The sequence below is a fragment of the Gymnoscopelus braueri genome (assembly GCF_963280865.1).
Source record: "Gymnoscopelus braueri genome assembly, chromosome: 21".
NCBI classification, from domain to species: Eukaryota; Metazoa; Chordata; class Actinopteri; order Myctophiformes; family Myctophidae; genus Gymnoscopelus; species Gymnoscopelus braueri.
In genome coordinates this window covers 47606700-47629709 of record NC_137623.1, presented here as the reverse complement: position 1 = coordinate 47629709, position 23010 = coordinate 47606700, and the positions used below count along the sequence as shown (strand labels likewise).

The window sequence follows — 23010 nt, the reverse complement described above, 5'->3', positions numbered from 1 at the left end:
AGATCTGGGACCGTTCCCAGGGAGGGACAATTACCTTCAATCGATTGATCATTGATCGGGAAGGGTGTTGAGGAGTATTTCAGTTCAACTTTGTCCATATCAATATCCTGATAGCTTCATGAGGCCGACGCCAAGAATAGCAGCTCAGCTCACTGTCTAAAAGCGCTCCGCCACATCAATCTCTTTCACCTCAAATAATATTTCATCTTATTTCTCCTTATAAGAAGATATATTATAGTAACAGATTTGCTATGAGAGGTTTTGCACCAAATTTGTCACACAATTAGATGTCAGGTGTTTTTTAAATTTTCAAAAGAACCCATGCTAATAAATTCACCCAGGTTGGCGTGGTTCGGGGGGGGGGGGAGAAGGGGGCGGGGGGGCTTATTCAGATGAGACAGAGTCAAAAAATAAAATAAAAAAGGAGACAAACTCCCGCTGGCTGTCTTTGTTCCCTAGTGCTGCATCCCTGTGACGTTTCCCTGAAACCCCCCCCATAACCCCCCACAACCCCCCACACCTCCCTTGCTATCGTTCTCATACCTGTCAGCTCCGATCTGCTTCACAGTCTCCTGCACACAGACAAACGGACTCGGCCCGCGTGGCCTCCTCCTCCGACTCGGACCGGCCCAAATGACCCACACAGGATGGGGGGAGGGTGGGGGGGGGAGTGGGGGTGTCTTTAAGGAGGATCACATGTGGCTATTAATATCAGGAGGAAACCATCCCTGTCCACACACACACACACACACACACACACACACACACACACACACACACACACACACACACACACTGCTCATATAAAAGACTAGTGCAGTATATTGTTGTTATACTGTTGGGTAGAAACCTTGTATCTCCATACTTCAACTGCTGTTCTTCTGTATGTTGTTCTTTTTTCTTTTGTAAATGAATGGCCTACTTCTTCATACAAGAGTGTCACACAAAAGTAGTGAAAATAGCTGTATATACAAGCTTGCAAAGCGTCGTGATGTGTTAACAAAATAAATAAATAAAGGAACGGTTTTGGGTGGAGAGGGTGGCTCTAGGGCAATTAAACAACCCCCCCCCCCCCCTCAGCCCCCCACACAAACGCACGCACGCACGCACGCACGCACGCACGCACGCACGCACGCACGCACGCACGCACGCACGCACACACACACACACACACACACACACACACACACACACACACACACACACACACACACACTAATGCTGTGCTGACCATCTGGTTATGGCGCTCTAACGAGAATAGGGGAAATTCGTATTAATATCTATGAGGATTATTAGGGAGAAGAGGAGGGAGGGGGGGGATGTCGTCCATTCAATCTCTCTCTTTCTCTCTCTCTCTCTCTTTCTCTCTCTCTCTCTCTCTCACAACACACACACACACACACAAACACACCCACACACACATGCACACGCACGCAAACCTGCTTTTATGCTTTAATTACTCACCCCTCCCCCACCCTGGACCTCTGAAAGATGTCCATTGTAATCGTCACGCAGGTGAAAGAGGACACCATTTGAATAATCTAATAACTAGAGTCTACTATAGCCTCACAGGGACAGACAGAGAGACACAGAGAGAGAGAGAGAGAGAGAGAGAGAGAGAGAGAGAGAGAGAGAGAGAGAGAGAGAGAGAGAGAGAGAGAGAGAAACTAATTGTCTCGTTGTTTGTTATTCACTTGTTTTCATTATTACTATTGCTTGTTATTCAATTACTATTGTTAGGATGCATGTTATTCACTTGTTGTCTCTGGATACGTAATGTTGTGACTTGTTTTGTTATATGTATGCTTTGGCAACATAAAACATACTTTATCATGCCAATAAAGCATAATTTGTAATTGAATTGAGAGAGAGGGAGAGAGAGAGAGAGAGAGTAAGAAAAGTCAGAGACAAATAGACAGAGAGAGAGAGCGAGAGAGAGAGACAGATACAGAGAGAGCGAGAGAGTTTTTCTAAGTTGCACTGTGATACAGCTCTGTTTACACATTTCTTAATCCCCTTTTAATTGCACATACTTTCCTGAGTTTTGATTGTTTTATTACACACTTGCTTTGGCAATGTAAACGTATTGTGTCTTTCTTTCTTTCTTTCCTTCCAATAAAGCGAGACGGTGAGAATGCAGTGAACCCACTGACACGCCGATTTGTCCAGCTCCGTGTGAGCAGACCAGGAAATCTCTCCATCTACACGTTTATATGTACCTTCTCTCTGAGAGCTAGTACATAACAGCATCTGTGAACGCTCTGCCTGTTTACTCTCTGTGCTACTCTTCTCCTTTCTCTCGCTCGTTGAATTAGTCTCCGACTGTGAGACAAGGACAGAGCGATCTGTGAGTCCTGCCAGCCACACAGGATATATTTTTATATATGTGAACGTATGTGTGCGTGTGCGTGTGCCCGCGCGCGTGTGTCATAAATGGCGCCATGCATTTGAAATGGAGCCCGTCTCTCTCTTTTCTATATTCTAAGGGCCAGCACAATGGCTTTTTATGCAAATCCGAGGGAGTCAATCTCCTGTCCATTTCCCCATCACACAGGTCCAAATGACAGTCCAATAATTAGGGCTGCATATATATAGGGCCATTTGATTTTCAAATGAGAGCGGGCAGGGCTGACCCAAGCTAATAGGCGAGGCACGGCGGTAGACTTAATATCACACGCACACGCACACACACACACACACACACACACACACACACACACACACACACACACACACACACCTGCTGCCACCTCCATCCGTGAGAGATGATGGGTGACGATCTTAAGTCGGGGATGGGGAAGGGAGGAAGAGAGGAGAGACAGAGAGACAGCCAGAGAGAGACAGAAAGAGACAGAGAGAGAGAGAGAGAGAGAGAGAGAGAGAGAGAGAGAGAGAGAGAGAGAGAGACAGAGAGAGAGAGAGAGAGAGAGAGAGAGAGAGAGAGAGAGAGAGAGAGAGACGCAGGATTTGTTTGTTTTAAAAGAGAGGGAGGAAAACAAGAAAAAGCCTGTTCATTTCAGGAATCAAAATTCTGGACTGCTTCTTCTCCTTCTTCGACCCCCCCCTTCCTCCCATCATTCTCTCATTTAATTCACCCCCTCCCCCTCCTCCCCTCTTTTCCAAGCCAGCCGTGGTGTTGCCAAGAGGATCATGGGTAATGAGATGGCCTATCTGCCGCTCCCCTGGGGGGGGATAGAAAGAGAGAGGAGTGGGAGGGAGGGAGGGAGGGAGGGAGGGAGGGAGGGAGAGAAAAGTGCAAGACAGAGGAACACAGACAGGAAGAGAGAAAATGGAGAGAGAGAGAGAGAGAGAGAGAGAGAGAGAGAGAGAGAGAGAGAGAGAGAGAGAGAGAGAGAGAGAGAGAGAGATGTCCGTGTTGTTATAATACTGATGTAAAGACATGTGAGATGGACCCCAGACATACATCCACCTGATTAGTGATGGAAAGAGATAGGAAAGAGACAGGAAGAGATAGAGAGAGAAAGACTGAAAGACAACGAGAGAAAGAAAGAAAGAAAAAAAGAACGAAAGAAAGAAAGAAAGAGAGAAAAATGAACATCTGATGAACAGGTGCGGTGGCGTGAGTGTGTGTGTGTGTGTGTGTGTGTGTGTGTGTGTGTGTGTGTGTGTGTGTGTGTGTGTGTGTGTGTGTGTGTGTGTGTATGTGTGTGGTCCTTGAACATGCCACATTGACCATGAACATTCTCTATTCTTAATGACCCAGTGGATCGCACTGCACAGATCTCTGAACACACACACACACACACACACACACACACACACACACACACACACACACACACACACACACACACACACACACACACACACACACACAATTCTAACCCCTGCCCTACTAGTGCTCTGCAGCACTTGTGAAAGGCACTGAAAGATTTACTCCCTTGCTCTCCGTGTGCATTAGGGCCAATGTTTGTTATTAAAAATCATAACTGGTGCCATACATCATGGTCTTCAACGCTAAGCCAAACACTAGCCAGCAGGCCAGCTATGGACATGCCACGCTACAACACCCTTTAATAGACAGCTGACCTCATAGACCAGCTAGCATGGAGATGCTACGTATAGCTGCACCTTACGTTAGGAAAGCTTCAAAATTATCAGAAAATGTCATGTTTCTGCAGAAATTGGGAAAATACGGTTGATTATTATTAGTTTATGCATGTACAGCAGTGGTGGAAAGAGTACTCAAATGTTTTACTTAAGTAAAAGTATCAATACTGCAATGTAGAAGTACTCTGTTACAAGTAAAAGCCAGGAATTTATTTGAGTAAAAGTACAAAAGTATTGGTATGAAAATGTACTTAAAGTAAAAGTACTAAAATGTTTGAAAATAGCAAATCTACAAGCTCACAACGTGTCGCGATGCGACACGTTGTGGGCTTGTAGATCGGCTATTTTCCACTGGAAAAGCGGTTGATTATCATTAGTTTATGCATATACAGTATAGATACTTTCGGGCATATTTCATTTTTTCGTAGGTATACAGGTAAAGTGGGCAGAGGTAAAGTGCCTGCCCACCACCACGGAGTGGGTTAGAATGGGGTTAAAAAGAGCTTTTACTAAATAATAACTATATATGCACTGGTTCTGGATGTGTGAAATAGGTTCTACATGTGGGCGACGATATGAAGTCAGTTACAGTAAAATGTATTTTCATAAAGCTCCTACAGGATGGAGGTTATTTGCACTGAACGCTTGAGTTGGTGCCACTGAGGTAGAGAGCTGCCCACTGTGTTCTTCTCAAAACAATCTCATTCTATATGGAGAGAGAAAATGTACAATATAACCCCCCCACACACACACACACACACACACACACACACACACACACACACACACACACACACACACATAATATTGGTTATTATCGCTTATCGCGATAAAAACACAATAATCATATTGCGAAGATCTCAATTTATTGAGAAATTGTCCTTTGTCATACACTGGACCTGAGTTGGCTCTGTACTTGAACTCTGCTAGGTACTCTGTACCGGCTACACCAAATCTCTTTGCCAAAAGTAGCATATCTACAAATCTCAAATAAGTGGTTAACAAAAGGCATTTTAAGAGTTTTAAGCATACACGCGCACACACGCGTGTACACACACACACACACACACACACACACACACACACACACACACACACACACACACACACACACACACACACACACACACACACACACACACACACACACACACACACACACGCACGCACACACACGCAAGATGGAAAACTAGCAACCAACCAGACCATCACAAATTGTCCTCAACCAATCAGCAGTGAGATGGTGACCTTCCACCATGCCCATATAAGGTCTATTGTGTGCCCACCTGCTGTGTCTATAACATGGGGATGACTTGCTGCTAATGTCATCTTCTCCCTTTTCAAAGGCCCCGGAATAAAATAAAAGAAAAAAAGCCCTTGAATTTCTCAATTCCCCTCAGAACTACTATACCGTCGTCCGCTTTATACAAAGCGGCCATAAAAATCTCGATGAATATGCTTTTTGTTTTTGAATCTTCAAATGATTTCCCATGCCATAAAGATACTCTGTGTTTTCCAAAAAAGCCCCAGATGGTGAAGTCGTCAGGCCCTCCTTCGGCTCCTTTTGTTGCACGAGGCCAACCTCCCTCCACGTGCCCCCGTGCGTCTTTCACCTCCGCCCAGACATAAAAGGAGAGAGAGGTGTTCCTCTGTTCAAATAGAGAAAGAGGACTTTTTCTTCCCCTTGCCTTCCTTCCTCCTTCCTTCCTTCCTTCCTTCCTTCCTTCCTTCCTTCCTTCCTTCCTTCCTTCCTATCTTCCTCTTGCTGTCGGGTGGAAATGTCATAATGTCCAAATTAGCTGTTACTTTTCAGGATTAAAAAATCCAAAAATAGCCGATCTACAAGCTCAACACTTGTATAGTTTCGAGCTTGTAGTGTCACTACTTTTGTGTGACACTGTAGTTTAGTATAAGTGGGGCATTAATTTACGAAAAAAACATAAAAAGTTAAAATATGGAGATAAGAGGTTTCTGTTCTGCAACATTTTACTTTCCTCCCTTATCCGCTTGCTCTCTCTCTCTCTCTCTCTCTCTCTCTCTCTCTCTCTCTCTCTCTCTCTCGCTCTCTCTCTCTTTTACAACCACATGTCCAAGGGTAAAATAGTGGGCCCGATGCCAGAGGCTTTAAAAGCGTCATCTGTGGAACACATTTGGTGGAGAGGGCCTGTGGGCGGGTAGGTGAACGGGCGGGCGGGGTGGATGGGTGCACCGAGCGGGCATCGGGATGACCCGCTCCTGCCTTTTCGGCTGGATCAGCCTCCCTCCCACTCCCCCCCCCCCCTCCCTCTCTCCCTCCCACCCTCACTCTCTCCCTCTCTTTCTCTACCCCCTCTCTTTTTCCCTCTCTCTCTCTCTCCCCCTCTTTTTTTCATTGGCGTGTGTGTGTGCACGCCTCACAGGATCCTCCCCGCTATTCATCTCTGCTCGGCAACTAAACGAGAAAGAATTACATGAGAGATATCTTCAGACAAACCACCTCCATGTTGTTGTTGTGTTTTCTAAATGCGGTGATTGTCCTCCTGGGGGGTATTTAATGTTTTTATTTTTTATTTAAAAAACAATATAATAAAAAGGTTTCTTTGTGTTATTAAATGGCTGCCAATGTTCAGCGAGCACAACGTATCTGGCAGTTGTGTTGGTAATGAATCAACTTTGAAAGAGCTGCCAAAAGTTGCTCACAGGTCTGAAATGTACACACACACACACACACTACAGTTTACACACACACACACACACACACACACACACACACACACACACACACACACACACACACACACACACACACACACACACACACACACACACACACACACACACACACACACACACACACAGGGGAAGGCAGGCCAGTATGGAGGTTACAGGGTGTACTGGTGTTAAATCACCGCATTCCTACTGATGTTGGATCTCCATCTCAACATCAATCTCTCACTTTGCTTCATGCCCGCCATATTGCTGACTGACTTACACCAGGCTCCCTTGACCACTTAAACCCTCTTTAGACTTTAGTAACACGGAAAACAGAGTTGCAACTGTACTTGGTACGCTCTTTTTTTCTCCCCACTGTACACCTAAATGTCTTCGCCAAAAATAGCTGATCTACAAGCCAGCCTTGGTCATTTTGTTCTCATGTTTTTGTCACTTAGGCTTGTTTTGTTCTTGATCGCAATGTTAAAAATGTATAATTAACTTGATATTCTTTAGTTTCAATGAATATGATAATTAAATTAAATGAAAGTTTCAAAATATTATTTTGACAGTATATTTAGAATGATGCTAGGTTCTTGGTTTGCCTGTGATCCTATTTTACTGAGGCGCTACACTCTCTGCATTTGATGTATGTATTTACCATGTTTATTGTAAGTCGCTCTGGCAAGAGTGTCTGCTAAATGCCTAAATTGTAGCTTGTAGTAGACCTGCTATTTTTGGCAAAACCCAGAATAGGGGTGCTGGGGTTCATCCTTATGTTATCCTATGCTACTCCATGGAATACAGTATCTTAAGGCTGTTTCTTCCATGTAAACATTCTAGTGTGATTGCATAGATTTTCAAATCAATGAGCCCAAATTTCAAAGGCTATTTGTGCTTGGCAGTAGCCTTAGTCCAGTTAGTTTTAGGCAGTTAGCTATCTCTATTCTTATTGCTAATGAGGACCTAAAGTAGTAGCTTGATAGTAGCCAGGATCAGAAAAAATCTATATGCCATACAACAAATTAAGACCAAAGATTCAGATATACGTAAATATTTTAGGAGACCATTTGAGTTGCTTTGTGCAATGCTGTTAAGAAGACCTCTATATTTAACAAAACCATAGCAACCAGAGATGATTGCTGTTGCCGGGGGAAGTCTGCCAAGCGAGTCAATCTATACATCCAACTAAGAAGATCCTAGATAAAAAATATATTATTTCCATATCGTGATGTTAAGACTTGATACTTTCTGGGAATGACGTTGTCTTTAACTGGTTTTAATGACTTAAATCCTGTTTTATAACTTCAAAACGTGTAGCAAAAATAGCCAATCTATACAAGCTCGTAGCAATCCACGATCTACAAGCTTGCAGATCTGCTATTTTTGCTGTCTTTGAAATATTTTGAAACATGCTAAAGAAAGGGAAAAATGTATATTCTCGTCGCAATATCAAGGTATTTGGTCAAGTATATTGTGATATTAGATTTTTGAATCATCACAGAGGATATTTTTGTAAACTCTTTTGTGTTGATGCAATGTATGTGACATTTAATGTCTACATTTTTGTCTACTCTTCTATTGAGATCGTGTCAAAGGTCATGTCTCACCTAGACACAGGATTGACAGCAGCAGCAGGATTGACATTTTGGGTGGGCATGCAAAAGGGATGGGTGGGCCGACAAGACACAGGTCCCGGTTCAAAGTAAACGTAAAGAAAATGAAAATGTCATTTAGGGTGGGCAAGCTGTGTAAGTGGGTGGGCCCAGACCCTGTTACACCCACTCCTGGCGCCACGCCAGCCTTGGAGAAGGGCTAAGTGATCTTGCGCCCAAAAAGGTTGCCTACCCCTGCTTAAGAGGGTCTGCACTTTGTCTAACACGGCAGAAATGCTATCAAATATTGATTAAGGAACAACCTTAGACTAAGGCTAATAAGGGAATACAGACTTTGGAGGCTTGGTATTAATTTTAATTTATTTATGTAATAATTAATTTTTAATCATCTTACAAGTGATGTTTCCACTGCGGAGAGGGATTCGTACACACATAAACATGGGAATACACACACACACACACACGCACACGCACACACACACACACACACACACACACACACACACACACACACACACACACACACACACACACACACAGTGATGGGAACAAACACCTACCACTACCATAACACTGCAGCTTATGGTGGTAAAGAACTCCTCGTTACGGTAATGCACTCGATCCTACGGGTCAGGTCCATGGAAATGTAGAGCAGCATCTTGTTAATGCTCACAAGACATCTCATGAACTAAATCAAGCGAAATAAATAGCGTGGAAACAAGCCCAACGTGCCATGGTCGGAGCACACAAGGGAGGGGATGCCGTATAGCAGGACAGGAAAGGAATCATCTTTACCAGTAGATCTCAAACTACCATAACCTTAACTCTGAGAGTGTACACTACACACACACTCTCAGAGTCACAGACCTGTAAGGGTCCATTTGGAACCCCCCCCCCCCCCCCCCCGAGGAACCCTGAGGGTCCCTGGACCCCCACTTTAACCAAACACCTTTTTGTGTTAAGTGTGACGAGACGTGAATCAGTTAAGTAAAAATGACCAAGATGCTTTTGTCTCAAGTTCCCACTAAACACCTCTAAAAAGGGTGACTTGGATACGACCAGTCATAACCGGTCCTGACCGAGGTAATCTCCCCATTTCTTTCAGATAAAGACATTTGAGCCGCACGCCAAATGAACAGGCTGACTCACATGGGGAAAAACCGAGGATCTTTGGGTTAGATAAGCCATGTCAGTCTGTGTGCCTGTGTGTGTGTGTGTGTGTGTGTGTGTGTGTGTGTGTGTGTGTGTGTGTGTGTGTGTGTGTGTGTGTGTGTGTGTGTGTGTGCGTGTGCGTGTGCGTGTGTGTGTGTCAATTAATTGAAGGATATTCCAAATATCCCAGATATTGTGTTCATTAATGAATCTAGAAAAATGGTTACTATTTTTTAAATAGACTGCCCATATGATCTGTCTATGGACACTTGTTTTACATCCAAACGTATATGAAATATCAGCATTTTGTTGAACATATTATGGCCTTTATAGGATATAACTGTCAACTTAATGGCCTGCAATTGGGAGGATTGCAAAATACAAAAAAAAAAACTATATCTCAGATATCATAGGCAGCTTGTCTATCTGGAGAAGACAATGTTTTATATATCCTTGCGTAGTACATTTTTAACACACAGGAATTGATGACTTAGTTTCTATACAGAAAGTGACAGATTATTATTTGAATTAAAAAGCATAATGCATCCAGTTGTATCTGGTTTGACAATAGCGTAACCTTCTTCTGATCAAGTGTTTGGATCTATTATACGCATGCGCCTCTTGTGCAAGATCCAAATAAAACAATTCAAATGTGCATGCGTCCTCTCACCTTGTAGAGGCGCACGGCGGCCTCGTGCCTCTGGTTGGTGGCGTGCAGCCGCAGCTTATCCACGCTGTTGCTGTAGTAGTCGCAGGCGTTGCACTTGAGGTGCACGGGGTTGCCGATGGCCACGCACTTTAACCTCCACTGGTTGGCCTTGCCCCCCTCCTTGATGTGCGCCACCAGCTGGTGCTTCTGCATGTGCTTGTCCGTCTTGCAGTGCAGCTGGAAGTTGGCCTTGAGCTGCGTGTTGTAGCTGCACAGCTTGCACTGGTACACGTCGCCCGCCACGCAGCGCCACTCCTCCTCGGGCAGCGAGCGCTCGGCGCTGACGGACGTGCGCGCTCAGCGCCTCCAGGCTGTCGGCGGAGTAGCGGTTGCACACGGCGCACTGGTAGAGGCGCAGCGACGGGTCGCTGATGGGCGGGGAGAGCGAGGCCATCGCCGAGGGGTCCGCGGCGGACATGCCGATGCCGCCGCCCCCCATGGCGCCGGCGGCGGCGAGCATGGACAGGTCGTCGGCCATCAGCTGGCCGCCGGCCAGACGCAGCTCGGCCGAGAGGTCGTTGTTCACTGCGGAGAGAGAGAGAGAGAGAGACAACATAAATCACAATGATTTTATTGTCACAATTTCTTTTTGTGCAAGCTCCATCTTTTTTTTTTAGTAGGTTCCAGAAAGACAAAGAAAAAAAAAGAAAAGGGGGGCCGGGCATTGGGAGCAAGGGGGAAAGAAAGCAAGAAAAACAAGTTTTCCAAAAGTTATCTACATATTTACACATAGCATATCCATTCGTTATAGTATGTACTGTACATGGGTTTAGACACAAGGTGCATGAGCATAGCAGCAGGTATGTACCAGAGCCATATAAGGAGAGTTGTGTCACCTCCGTTCACTTCATCGGGCCACGTCTTCTACAGAGCCTTCTATTGGTGAATAGTGACAAAGCCCTGAACCGGAAGTTTACGGGATGCACTGGAGTCTGTGAGCGTTTGACACTATTTCGAGTTTACATGAACCACGTGACCAGCGCTGTTTTCTGCCCCCGAGGCGACGCAACTCTCTGATAGAAGGCTCTGGTACTGTACATGCTATACGAGGCGACGCAACTCTCTGATAGAAGGCTCTGGTACTGTACATGCTATAGAGGTCTATAACAACAGGTTATTGACAGAGAGAGAGACACGGAGACAAAAAGAGGAAAGAATGACTGAAAACACAGGATAAGGGGACATGAAGAAAAGGGCGTCTCTGTCTTATTCAAATACATTAAGAGCAGCGAGCTGAGTGAGTTCTCAGTACACGCTGCTCTCACACAAAAGGTTTTGATCAGAAAAAGCCTCACAGAGGACTGCTGCAGATCAGCCTACAAAGCCTGGCATATAAGAAGAACAAAAAGGAAAAACCTAATAGGATTGAATCAGGATCAATTACAATCATTCTTTTCAGCTTGCTAACTCGCTCATCAGATAGCTTTAATTACCACTCTCAGCGAGGGTGGGACGGACGGTTTTGGGCCTGCAAGCTTTTCTCTCTCTCTCTCTCTCTCACACACACACTCACACACGGAGAAGCCGAGAGCGATGATCGATACGTCACACACACACACACACACGCACACACACATCCCTCTGTTTCTGCTCCCCCCCCGCCTACCCAAAGAACAAAAACACATGTGCCATTCATGTAATTGTAATTAACTCCTTCGTTTGATGTTTTCCCCTCTCTGCGCACGTTACCAAAAGCTCAACATTTTTTTTTCTCTTCTCCCTCCAGATAACGTTGACACAGGATCTGACTGCAACACAGAGGATTTAATTATTACATGTTTTCTAGCCTCTCTTTGGCGGTTTTGTTCTTTTACAGTCAAAGTACAAATCCGCCAATTAGTGGATGACTAACGAGCGAGTGTGTGTGTGTGTGTGTGTGTGTGTGTGTGTGTGTGTGTGTGTGTGTGTGTGTGTGTGTGTGTGTGTGTGTGTGTGTGTGTGTGTGTGTGTGTGTGTGTGTGTGTGTGTGTGTGTGTGTGTGTGCGTGTGTGACAGACGAGGAAGAGGAAAAACAGAGAGAGGAGACATGTGGTGGTTTTTACTATCTGGTGATCAAAACCCAGCCACAAGAGCTTTCACACTCTGTAAATCCACGGCAAGCCTGAGACAGAGAAAGCAGGCATGTGTTAATCATCATAACTTTAGTCATAACTTTAAATATGACCAAATTGTAATGTGCGTGCGTGACCAAGTGTGAGTGTGAGTGTGAGTGTGAGTGTGAGTGTGAGTGTGTGTGTGTGTGTATACATCAATCTACAGCAACAGCCAAGCTCTGACTACATCCTTGATTTATACTACTTAGCTGGTTATGCACCGAAAATATTTATATTATTATACTTATATTTTCACTGCACGACAGCCTTGTGCAACTAGGTATAACTCAAGATTAAACCTAGCAGTCTCGCGTAGCCAGACAACTATTCCACAATCTCATAACTATTTCACAATCAAAAAAGAAGTGTGGAACTACACCTCCCATCTCCTCCTCATCTTTAAAAAAAAACATCTTTAGAATATGTTTTTGATTTTCCATTTCTGATAAGCATCAAGCTGAGTATCATCACTGTCGGGTGGAAACCTCATGTGTCCAAAACTGTTTAAATTTCAAAAATAGCCTAAGTAACAGATCTACAAGCGTGCGGAGTCTGGCTGGAGAGTCTATAAACCTATAGACGATGGGAAGCTGTGCGCTATCAGAGTAAATCACTGGCAGTACATGTGCCTGGCTGGGCTGTGACCTCCACGCGAGAGGAGGGAGTGGGCGTGCAACACTGCGGGGTCATTGTTAAATCTCTCTCTCTCTCCTCGGGGAATCCGCTTCCTGCTGTGTGTGTGTGTGTGTGTGTGTGTGTGTGTGTGTGTGTGTGTGTGTGTATGTGTGTGTGTGTGTGTGTGTGTGTGTGTGTGTGTGTGTGTGTGTGTGTGTGTGTGTGTGTGTGTGTGTGTGTGTGACACTGTATGTGGTGTCTATGTGTGTGTGTGCGCACGCTCTCCAGGGTGAGGGAAGGTGGGTTAGTGTGTGTGTGTGTGTGTGTGTGTGTGTGTGTGTGTGTGTGTGTGTGTGTGTGTGTGTGTGTATGTAGGGGAGGGGAGAGAGGATGGATTAAGCTGACTTAAGAAATTTACGAATGAGAGATTAAGAATAATTCTCATGCGGTGTCTCATAATCATGTTTTAATCAGCGAGAGGAGAGGGGTCAGAGGAAGGAGACAATGACAGGGTGACAATCTGACGGAGCAGATAAGCTCCGGATGGCAGGGAGGACAGAGCCAGGGAAGTGGTAAAAGGTAAAATGAAAGAAATGGAGTGAAAGGGAAGGAAAGAGAGAGAAGGGACACAAATCGCCACCATGAGAGGTCAGGTGGAAAGGGATTAAAAAAGAATTCCCACATGGTATGGGATACAGAACTGCATACAATAAATGCAGTTCAGATTGGCCACTCATACACACATTCAGTAGAAACTGATGTATGTTAATTAGAGTTGAACCACATTCATAGGTGGTTTGACATGCATTTCAAATCAAGTTTCTAATGATTAGTCAGTCTTCGACACTCTAGCCACTCGAATCGCACATGACATCAAATAGTGGACGTCAAATCCAGAGCCACGGATATGAAAAGAATCTTGTCACAAGCTGTTAGGACAGGAGTGGGAACATTAACGTATCCATCTATAAATTCCACTCTGTCTGTATCTCGATATGCCCAAATATGAATATGACTGCCGTCATAGAGGCCTTCACACGTCCACCCGGATGAAAATGCACGTCGATGCCCGAGACCTGCACAGGTCCGGATCGGTTCAGATTCTATTACCTTACCACCTGGGACCTTTGGCTTCCCATTGGGAATCTCTAAACCATTCATCTATGGTCGCCCGACTGGCCTACTCCCACTAGCCTTCCTCCTCCCAGAGGGAGAAATGAGCTGTCAGCTAGCCCGTTTGGGTAGGATGCCTATTGCCTCAGTCCAGGTGAAGGACCAATTGATCCTATCGGCTGGTGTTGTCTGGTGCTACAGAGGAGATCTGCAGCGTGACCACAGGAGTGATATGACACGTTTCCTGCACCGCTTTGTACAGTATGCCTACTCAACGCCTACAGTACGTGGTTACCACAGCAACCAGTGCACATACTGTGTGCCTACCATGTCTGAACACACACACACACACACACACACACACACATCTGATGTGATCACTTGTAAATAACAGTGTGGACTGGACAGTCATCAGGCCTAAAGACTGTATTTGATAAACAGCCTGAACAAAGACTAAGTGACTGGCTAGGAAAGAAAACAGGAGAAAGTAAAAAAGACAGCTAACAAGTACAAGAATATTAAGAAAAAGAGAAAGCATTACAGAATGAAACAAATGAAATAGTCATCAACACAAAAAGAAAAACAAACAAAAAAAATGTGAAAAAAAATACAAAAGACAAAAATATGACAGCTAAAAAACACATAAATATGACCAAAACCTAACTAAAAACACAAAAATGTTAAACCATGAGTAAAAAGACACAATAGTAAGAAAAGGCAAAAAAAGGCAGGAATAAAAAAAAAACAATGGCTAATTATTTAAAAGAAACCTAAATAAAATCAAATAAATCAAAAGGATAAAGGACCCACCGAGTCCAGACCCCAGCGCTGCAGCGGTCGCGGGGTCCATCTGGAACGGGTTGATCATCATCTGGGACTCGGGACCCCCGGGCCCACCGCCCGGGTTCTCCAGCTTGACGCCGGCCAGGCCCATGTTCTGGGCCAGGTAGTACTGGTAGAGCTCGGCCTCGGCCGGGGCCAGGCCCAGGTGGAGGCTGTGCTGGATCTGCTTCATGTTCTGCTGCAGCAGCATCATGTTGTGCATGTGCTTCTCGCTGGTCATGTGGATGCGCAGGTTCCTCGCCACGTTGGTCTCGTAGTCGCACACCTGCAAGGGACAGCATGGCAGGCAGATCTCTATTATTCGATGCAACGCTCATATTTATTATTGTTAGTATTACTTGATTAACCCATTAAGACCTGAGGCGATTCTTAAAAATGTTTTCTAAATCTTAACAGTTTTTTTGAAAAAACTCTGAAAAAAATGTGCCAAGATTTTTCAAAAATAGCAGATCTACAAGCTCATAGCGCGGCACTCGGTGCCGCGCTATGAGCTTGTATATCTGATATTTTTGAATAGCCAAAGACATCTAAAGTGACACAGATGCGTCCCAAGTCTTAAAGGGTTAAAGTGTAGTTTCCCTACTTTGGACATTTTTGAACCATTTTCATCTATGACATGCCCAAGGATGAGATTTAGATTTATTTTTTTTTCGATCCTCATCAACAGTATCATAAAACATTACATTGTGTAATGTAATATTTTTTTCTGGATGATAGAAAAGTTATGGGCTGAAGCTCAAAGCTTAACATTACATGCCCAAAGCTTTACAGCTATGCGATAGCTGACAGCTATGTTCTGCTGGCAAATGTAAATGTAAACACACTGTGCTGGCTGCTACTTCCTACTTCCTGTGCCTCCGCAGGATATTTCCCCCACCAGGCCTTTGCCCCAGTAAATCCCCGCGGAAACAGGTGGATACTATTTTTTACTATTTGTTGTACAAAATTCATTACGTTTAGGGCTTTTCAATTATCCAATTAATATATGTGATCATTAATTATTTATCATTTTAATTATCTTATAATAAATCTAACAAAGACAAGCATTCACACGTTTTACACAATACAGCACATCTCTAGACTGATTATTCAATTACAAAAATAATCATTTCCTCAACTTTATGTCAGTCGATTAATTGATAATTTGATACAGTGCTTCACCCTTGCTGAAAATAGAAGCCATTGTTCTTGCATTAATAAAAAATACACAGACACAGAGTGAGTACAGAGGCACAGAAATTGTGCCATATTATAATGAGCATTTGTGAGGCGCGACTGTGCGAAGATATAGGTTGAAAATGGGTCCTTTAACCCATTCAATCCAAGAACGCATACTGTGTCATTTTAGTTTTTTAGCCATAACCATGATTTTATACTTTGGGCTATTAAAAAATAGCAGCTATACAAGCTCATAGCGATACAAGCTATACAAGCTACATAGCGCGGCACCGAGTGCTGAGCTATGTAGCTTGTAGATCTGCTATTTTATGAAAAATCGTGAAAATTTGTCAAAATCTTTGAATATATATATATATTTTTAAAGCGAACATTTGTAACTCAAATATTTGCTTCTGGGGGGTCCCTGGAACAAAATATTTTTCAGATAGGGTTCCGCGGCCAAATACATATCATTTTGGGTGGTCCTTGACATGAAACCGTTTGAGAACCACTGATATAGTATTAGTATCATAACAGTTTTTCAGAAAACTGTTTTAGGATTTAGAAGACATTTTGTCAAATCGGAACCTCAGGCCTTAAAGGGTTAATGGTTCACTTTTTATGCACAGTACTTTCACATCACGTCAGAATGTGTGAAAAATGCTCGTTTTAATATTTAACCAGCGGCCCCCCCTAACTACTGTAAAAGAAGCACAAATAATAAGTGTGTGTGTGTGTGTGACGCAGGGAGGGGAATAAAGCAGTTCATTGTGGTGCCGCTCACTGCAACAAGCCAATGAGCAACAACACTGCTTGTCCTCGGGGGCTACAATGATGCACTCAGTGTGTATTTATTACCTCGCAGCGCCAAGTGGGCTTCTGTTTGGGTTTGGAGGGCGAGGGCGCTCCCGGCAGCACGCCGCAGCCCCCGGCCACCAGACTGGCGCTGGGCACGGGGTTGACGTGGTTGTGGTTGTGGTTGAACTGTTGCTCGCAGGCGACGCCGCCGTTCTGCAGCGTCTGCACGTTGTTGAGGTGCTTGTCCGACTGCATGTGGATGCTCAGGTTGCCCTTGGTGGTGGTGGAGTAGTTACACACCTAGGTGAACCACACGATAACATATAAGACATTGTATATCGTCCGCTGTCGCGGCAGAAAACCTCATATCTCCATGTTTTATATTTTTAATGTTCCATTTTTGGGGGTAAATGAATACCCTAATTCAGTGTCACGCTTAAGTATTAAAAAATGTCACATACAAGCTCACAAGGCGTCGCATAGCAATGCGTGTGTGAGCTTGTAGGTCTGCTTACTTTTGATAGTTTTGAAACATTTTGAAAGTGAAAGTGGTGTCTGTGGGTTTTATAAATATTGAACCAATGTAACTAGTATTAGCAAGAGCTTGTGACAAAATAATCCCAATTTTTTTTCCATTTCCTGAAAAGTAACGTTTTGGACATACAAGGTTTCCACCCGACAGCAACGATTATGCAGTTCATAGTGTTTTATAATAAAGCAATAAGCCACGCACGGTCGTGGTTTTGCTGTGATTTTAGATCAGCTACGGGGCGTTGTTAAGCCCCGCCTCCTAGCTGTTATAAAATAAGTATTGTTTTTCTTAAAATGGTTACCAAACATGGCAACATGACAATCATAGACATATCCCGATTAAAACAGTTTTTCATAACAGTGTTTCATAACAAAAGGAGCATTCTTCTTACCTTGCAATAGGAAAAACTAGATTGCATCCTAGGTGTGTGTTTAAGTATTTAACAATGGGACTTAGAAAGAATCAAGCAATGGAACTATCAATTTTTGAAGTGTTATTCTATTGTCATATGTGTGAATGTAACATACAAAATAGTAATCAAAAAAGAAAACTAGAACTCTATTGGGATGCCTAATGACCAAAATGTCTGTAGCAGGTTATGATTAAGTGCTAACTCATTTTAAAGAATAGTGCCCACACACAAACTCCTTTCATTTCATCACAACAACAAAAAAAACATCATGTTTTCCTACATAATGATACTTGTACATAAGGTATTAAAGACGATTACCTTCCAGTAAAATATTTTCAGGTGATAAAACACACCCTCTGACAAAGCATTTTTAATGTGACACTTAAGGCCTTTGCAGACAGGGTGCGATTGGTCAATCAGTTTTTAACGCATGCGAAAAGAATTGAACTGGGTTCAATTGAAAAAGAAAACGCACCGCCGCAACCATGTGTTCTTTAAAAAAATTATATTGCCCGTTTTTTCCGTGTGAAAATTCGCACCCTGTCTGCAAAGCCTTAACTACGTGGCTCTTTATGGTCTATCTACGAACACAGGATATGGAACAGATGCATGTGGCTGGACAGACCTCACAGCGGAAGGGCTTGTATCCGCAGGTATAGCTCTCTCCCCTGGCCAGGCGTGGGTGCGGCTGGCCCGTGCGGCAGTACGCGCACGAGCCGCCCGACTCGGGGTGCTTCTCCTTCATGTGGGCGTCCAGTGTCTGCTGGTACTTGTAGTGCCAGTTACACTTGGGACACTTCAGTGTCTTGCAGGAGTTCCGCGAGTGCATCATGGTCATGTGGCCGCCCAGGGACCGCGAGGACCCCAGCACCGTGTCACACTTGGGGCACTCCACCCCGCTGCCCGGGGACCCCTCGCCCTGACCCGGGGTCCCGGGGGTCCCCGGGGTGCCGGGGTGGACCCCGTGCTGGTGCAGGGGCCCCGGACTCTCGTCGTCTCTGCCGCGCATGATCATCATGTCGAGGGGGTGGGAGAGGGGCGGGGACCCGTCGCGGCCGCCCAGGAGGGCGTCGCTGGCCGAGTCGTTGCTGCTCTCGCGGTCCCTGGCCGCCGCCAGGGCGGCCGCCAGGCGGCCCTTCTCCAGCTCCAGCTCCTCGCAGGCGGCCAGGGAGGAGGAGGAGGCGAGGCCTTTGCCGTTGTCGCTGTTGTACTTCAGCACGCTGTTGGACAGGGGGGAAATGCTTTGGTTTAAGAGAGGGAAATCTTTGCTACTGGTGCTGTCGGCCCGCTGGCTCGCCATCATGGGCATGCTCATGCCCATGGCGCGCTCCACCTCCTCCTCCTCCGTCTCCACGCCGCCTCCATTGGAAAACGCGTCGTCGTCCTGCTCCGGGAACTCTCCTCCCGCCGCGGCGCCGGGCTCCCGCTTGACGGCCGCGTACTGGCCTAGGTCGGGCCCGTTGGGATGCAAAGTGCGTGCATCCCTCACGTGGCCCTTGCAGTCACTCTCGCCGTCGCGGCCCTCTGCGGCGGCGGCGGCAGCAGAACTCCCGCCAGGGGTCCTGCGTGCACCGGCGGCTCCTCCGCCGAAGTTTGGGTTGATCTCGGCCTTTGGCATGGGTTGGGTTCTGGGGATTTGGTCGTTGGAGGAGCTGCTGCTGGCGCTGCCCTTCAGGAAGGCAAAGCCCGCCTGGAGGGATTCGGCGTTCTCCCCGCCGCCGCTGTGGAAAGCGTTCCACAGGCCGCGGAGCCCGGGGTCTGGCCCCAGGAAGTTTGCAGGCGAGGGGTAGTGGGGTAACACAGAGTTGGGGGATTTTTTTGGTTCCAGAAAGCTTATAAGAGGTTCTTTGTCCTTGCCGATGCCCTGGATGATGGCGGAGACGTGCTTGTTGCTCAGCAGCTTCTGCTCCTGCTCGTTCAGGGTCATGCGGTGGTCGTGCACGGCGTGTGTCACGAAGGAGCGGCTGTAGCCGAACGACAGCTTGCACAGGAAACACATCAGCACGGGCTTCCGCCGCCCGTCGGCCACGCAGCCCTCGAACTTGGACAGGTCCACATTGTTGGGGACATCTTTGGACACACAGGAGTTTTTGGCCGCGCCATCCGCCGTCAGATAGTCTTTGTCTGTCTTGTGGCGGAGGTCGTAGACGCGGAAAGTGTGCAACACGGGCCTAGTGGCGCCCACCAGCCCCCCAGCTGAGGTATTTGGGAAGGAGGGGTGGTCGGCCACCAGGGATTTGTTCCCCAGGGACGAGGCAATGTGGAAGGTGTTGATGATCTGGGGGTAGAAGGACATGGTTGCAGCGGGCTGCTCCGCGGCCCGCTCCCCCCGCCCGGGGCTCTGGCCGCTGGCGTGCCCCTGGGCGTTGGTGGTGGGGGGGAAGGCTTGGGGAGACAGCAGGCCCCTGAACTGGAGGGAGGCCGAAGAGAGCCCTCCCGCCCCCTGGCCGCCGGAGGCCCCGCGCTGCTCTTTGGTGTCCTCCAGGATGAAGGCGGAGCCATCAGGCTGGTAGACGATCTCGCCGCACAGGTTCTCCACGTCGCTGTCCTCCTCCTCCTCCTCCTCCATCTCGCTGTTCGCCTCCGCTTCTTCGGCGCCGTCGCGCTCCTCGTGCTCCTCCCCCTCCTCGCTCTCGTCGCCCGCCGCGCTCATGGCGAGCGTGTCGTCCTCATCGTCCTCTCCGCAGCCCCCCGCCGCGCTCGGCAGGCGGGCGTTGGGGCAGTGGTGCTCCATGTACTTCTGTAAACTGGAGAAGGACCTGGAGCAAGCAGAGTAAACTGGATTAGGCAGGGGGACACGACTGAAAAATCTCCCTCTTTCCTGTCTGTCTTTGCTTAAAACTATCAATAAAGGCAGAAACGCCTACATACATATATATAAAAACGAGTTTAGGTTAACGGTTATTGCATTACATTACATTACAGTCATTTAGCAGACGCTTTTTATCCAAAGCAACTTACAATAAGTGCATGAAAAAAAAACATTCATCCCTATGCCTCTGTTATCCCTTATTGTACAACCAACCGTCCCAAAAATATTTGTTTACATTTATTCTTGCCACAGAAAAGTGGAGAGTCCTAGAGGGTTCCCAAGGAGGCAAACATCCAAAGCAAAAACAATTGAGGCGGGAGACCACTGTAAAATGCAAAAAAAATGTTTTAATGCCTTCCAACAGCTATTTTACAAGAACTCTTCCTCAGGCAGCAATGGACTGCTGCATTGTTGCCTGAGGAAGAGTTTTTGTACTCGAAATGAATTGCTGAGTAGTCTGTAAGAGTTTAAGCCAATTGTTTGTTAGTTTCCCTAAACAAAAGATTGTAAACATAGCTGTTTGAAGGCATTACAACTATTATTTTGTCTATACAGTGGTCTCCCTTGTCAATTGTTTTTGATTTACATTTATTTTTTACATTGGAATGTGTTCCAGGGGCCACAAAAAAGGTCCCCTCGGGGCCGCCAGTTGAATCGTATACTGACCTAGAACATTCGTTGCAGGGGATCTCCTTGGCGGGCGCCACGGGAGAGGTGGCGGGGGCGGAACAGTCCGTGCCCAACGCCGCTCCTCCTTGTAAAGTCCCGGTAACGCTCCCGTTGGCGTTCCCGGTAGTAAAGCTTTCTCTCCGGCTCTGCTCGCCGGCAGGGCCGCTGGTTGTCGCACTAACGCTAACAGTGGTGGCGGGGCTAGCGCCGGCGGTCCTCAGGGGGCTCGCGGACCCCGTCTCCGACTCTCCGGCGGCGACTGGAGACGATCGGTTGTTATTGTTGTTGCTGCTGCCGGCGGCAGCGCCGTTGTTGTTGTGGTTGTTGTTGTTGGCGACACTGGCCTCCATGGCGACGACGGCGGAGTTGTCCTCGGCAACAGCGTCCAGCTTCTGGCCACCATGTTCCTGCTGCCGTGACGACACCATAGGGGGAGAGTCACAGGTTGCCATGACGACGGCTACATAGGGCTCTCATCTCATCCAGCCTAACAGGGACCTGAGTGGAGGATGACAAAACAGAGATAAGGAAGGTTAGGACAGCCGTTCACAAACCTGTGGGTTGGAGCCCACTAGTGGGCACGTGAGGATACTGTAAGGTGGTCCCCAAATAACTGGCGAGAGACCTTTATTCATAACATTAATATATTAAAAACATATATACTGTATATATATATACTGTATTTAAAACCTTAAAATGTCATTGCTATAAATGGGACCTTACAAATATACTACATTAGTTCCATTGATCCAAGCCGGAACACAATCAATTGACTTTAATAATAATAATAATAATAATAATAAACTTTATTTGTATAGCACCTTTCATAATATGAAATGCACCTCTAAGTGCTTTGCAGAGCAAGAATAAAGCACAAGTGCTTTACGGAAAAAGTACAAACGATTAACAATAAAGCAAAAAAGAAAAGCAAAAACATAAAACCCAAAACGGAGACATCAGCTTGAGTGGTTAAGAATCTGGACAAATCGACTGCATATACCAATGTGGTCAAAATATATATATACCCATATATCGTCCAAACCCATTTACAGTACATATGGGTCTGGCTCTATGAACTATGTAGTAATTCACTTGTGAATAAACTCATGTGATTAAGCAAAATAAAATATCATGTTTGAAGCATTTTGTCGGGCCGCGTTCTAATCTGTGATTTGTGAAACAGCATGAAAAGGAGCCTCCCCCACATTAGAGCTCCGTTTCCATGCGCTTCCATAAGACATGCTGGTTTCTATGGAATCCAAATGACTGGAATCAGTCATGGTGACTGTGAACTTTAAATCCATGTGAATGGGAATAAAACAAAAAAAACACAGCCATCTCCAAAACGCACTCACGCACGTCTCTCAAAAAAAATCCTCATTCCAATCAGGCTGTCTCACTCACACACACACACACACACACACACACACACACACGCACCCACACCCACCCACACCCACACCCACACCCACACCCACACACACACACACACACACACACACACACACAGAAAATTCCTAAGCTGTAACTTTAATGCAATCAAATAACACAGGACTATTGTCTACCTTTCCGTGTCTGTTTGCAATCGCGCACCGCTGAGGAGATAAGCAGGCCAGTGCCATGACAACTTTTGAAGAGAGAGGGAGAAATCCAATATCATACTGGCAGAGGGAGAGAGAGAGAGAGAGAGAGAGAGAAAGAGAAAAGCTCCCACTCAGGTCTTTGT

General features: G+C 46.0%; 1 protein-coding gene across 1 annotated transcript in view; it reads right to left on the bottom strand.

The window, feature by feature from the left end:
* The window catches only part of zfhx4 (zinc finger homeobox 4), a 114044-nt gene that overhangs the window by 54221 nt on the left and 36813 nt on the right, over nt 1-23010 (bottom strand). Inside the window, 6 exon segments of the mRNA XM_080418257.1 lie at nt 10201-10527; nt 10529-10764; nt 14871-15168; nt 16920-17159; nt 18429-20562; nt 21282-21782. Of these exon segments, the coding sequence (XP_080274383.1) occupies nt 10201-10527; nt 10529-10764; nt 14871-15168; nt 16920-17159; nt 18429-20562; nt 21282-21736 (3690 nt within the window). The 5' untranslated portion in view covers nt 21737-21782.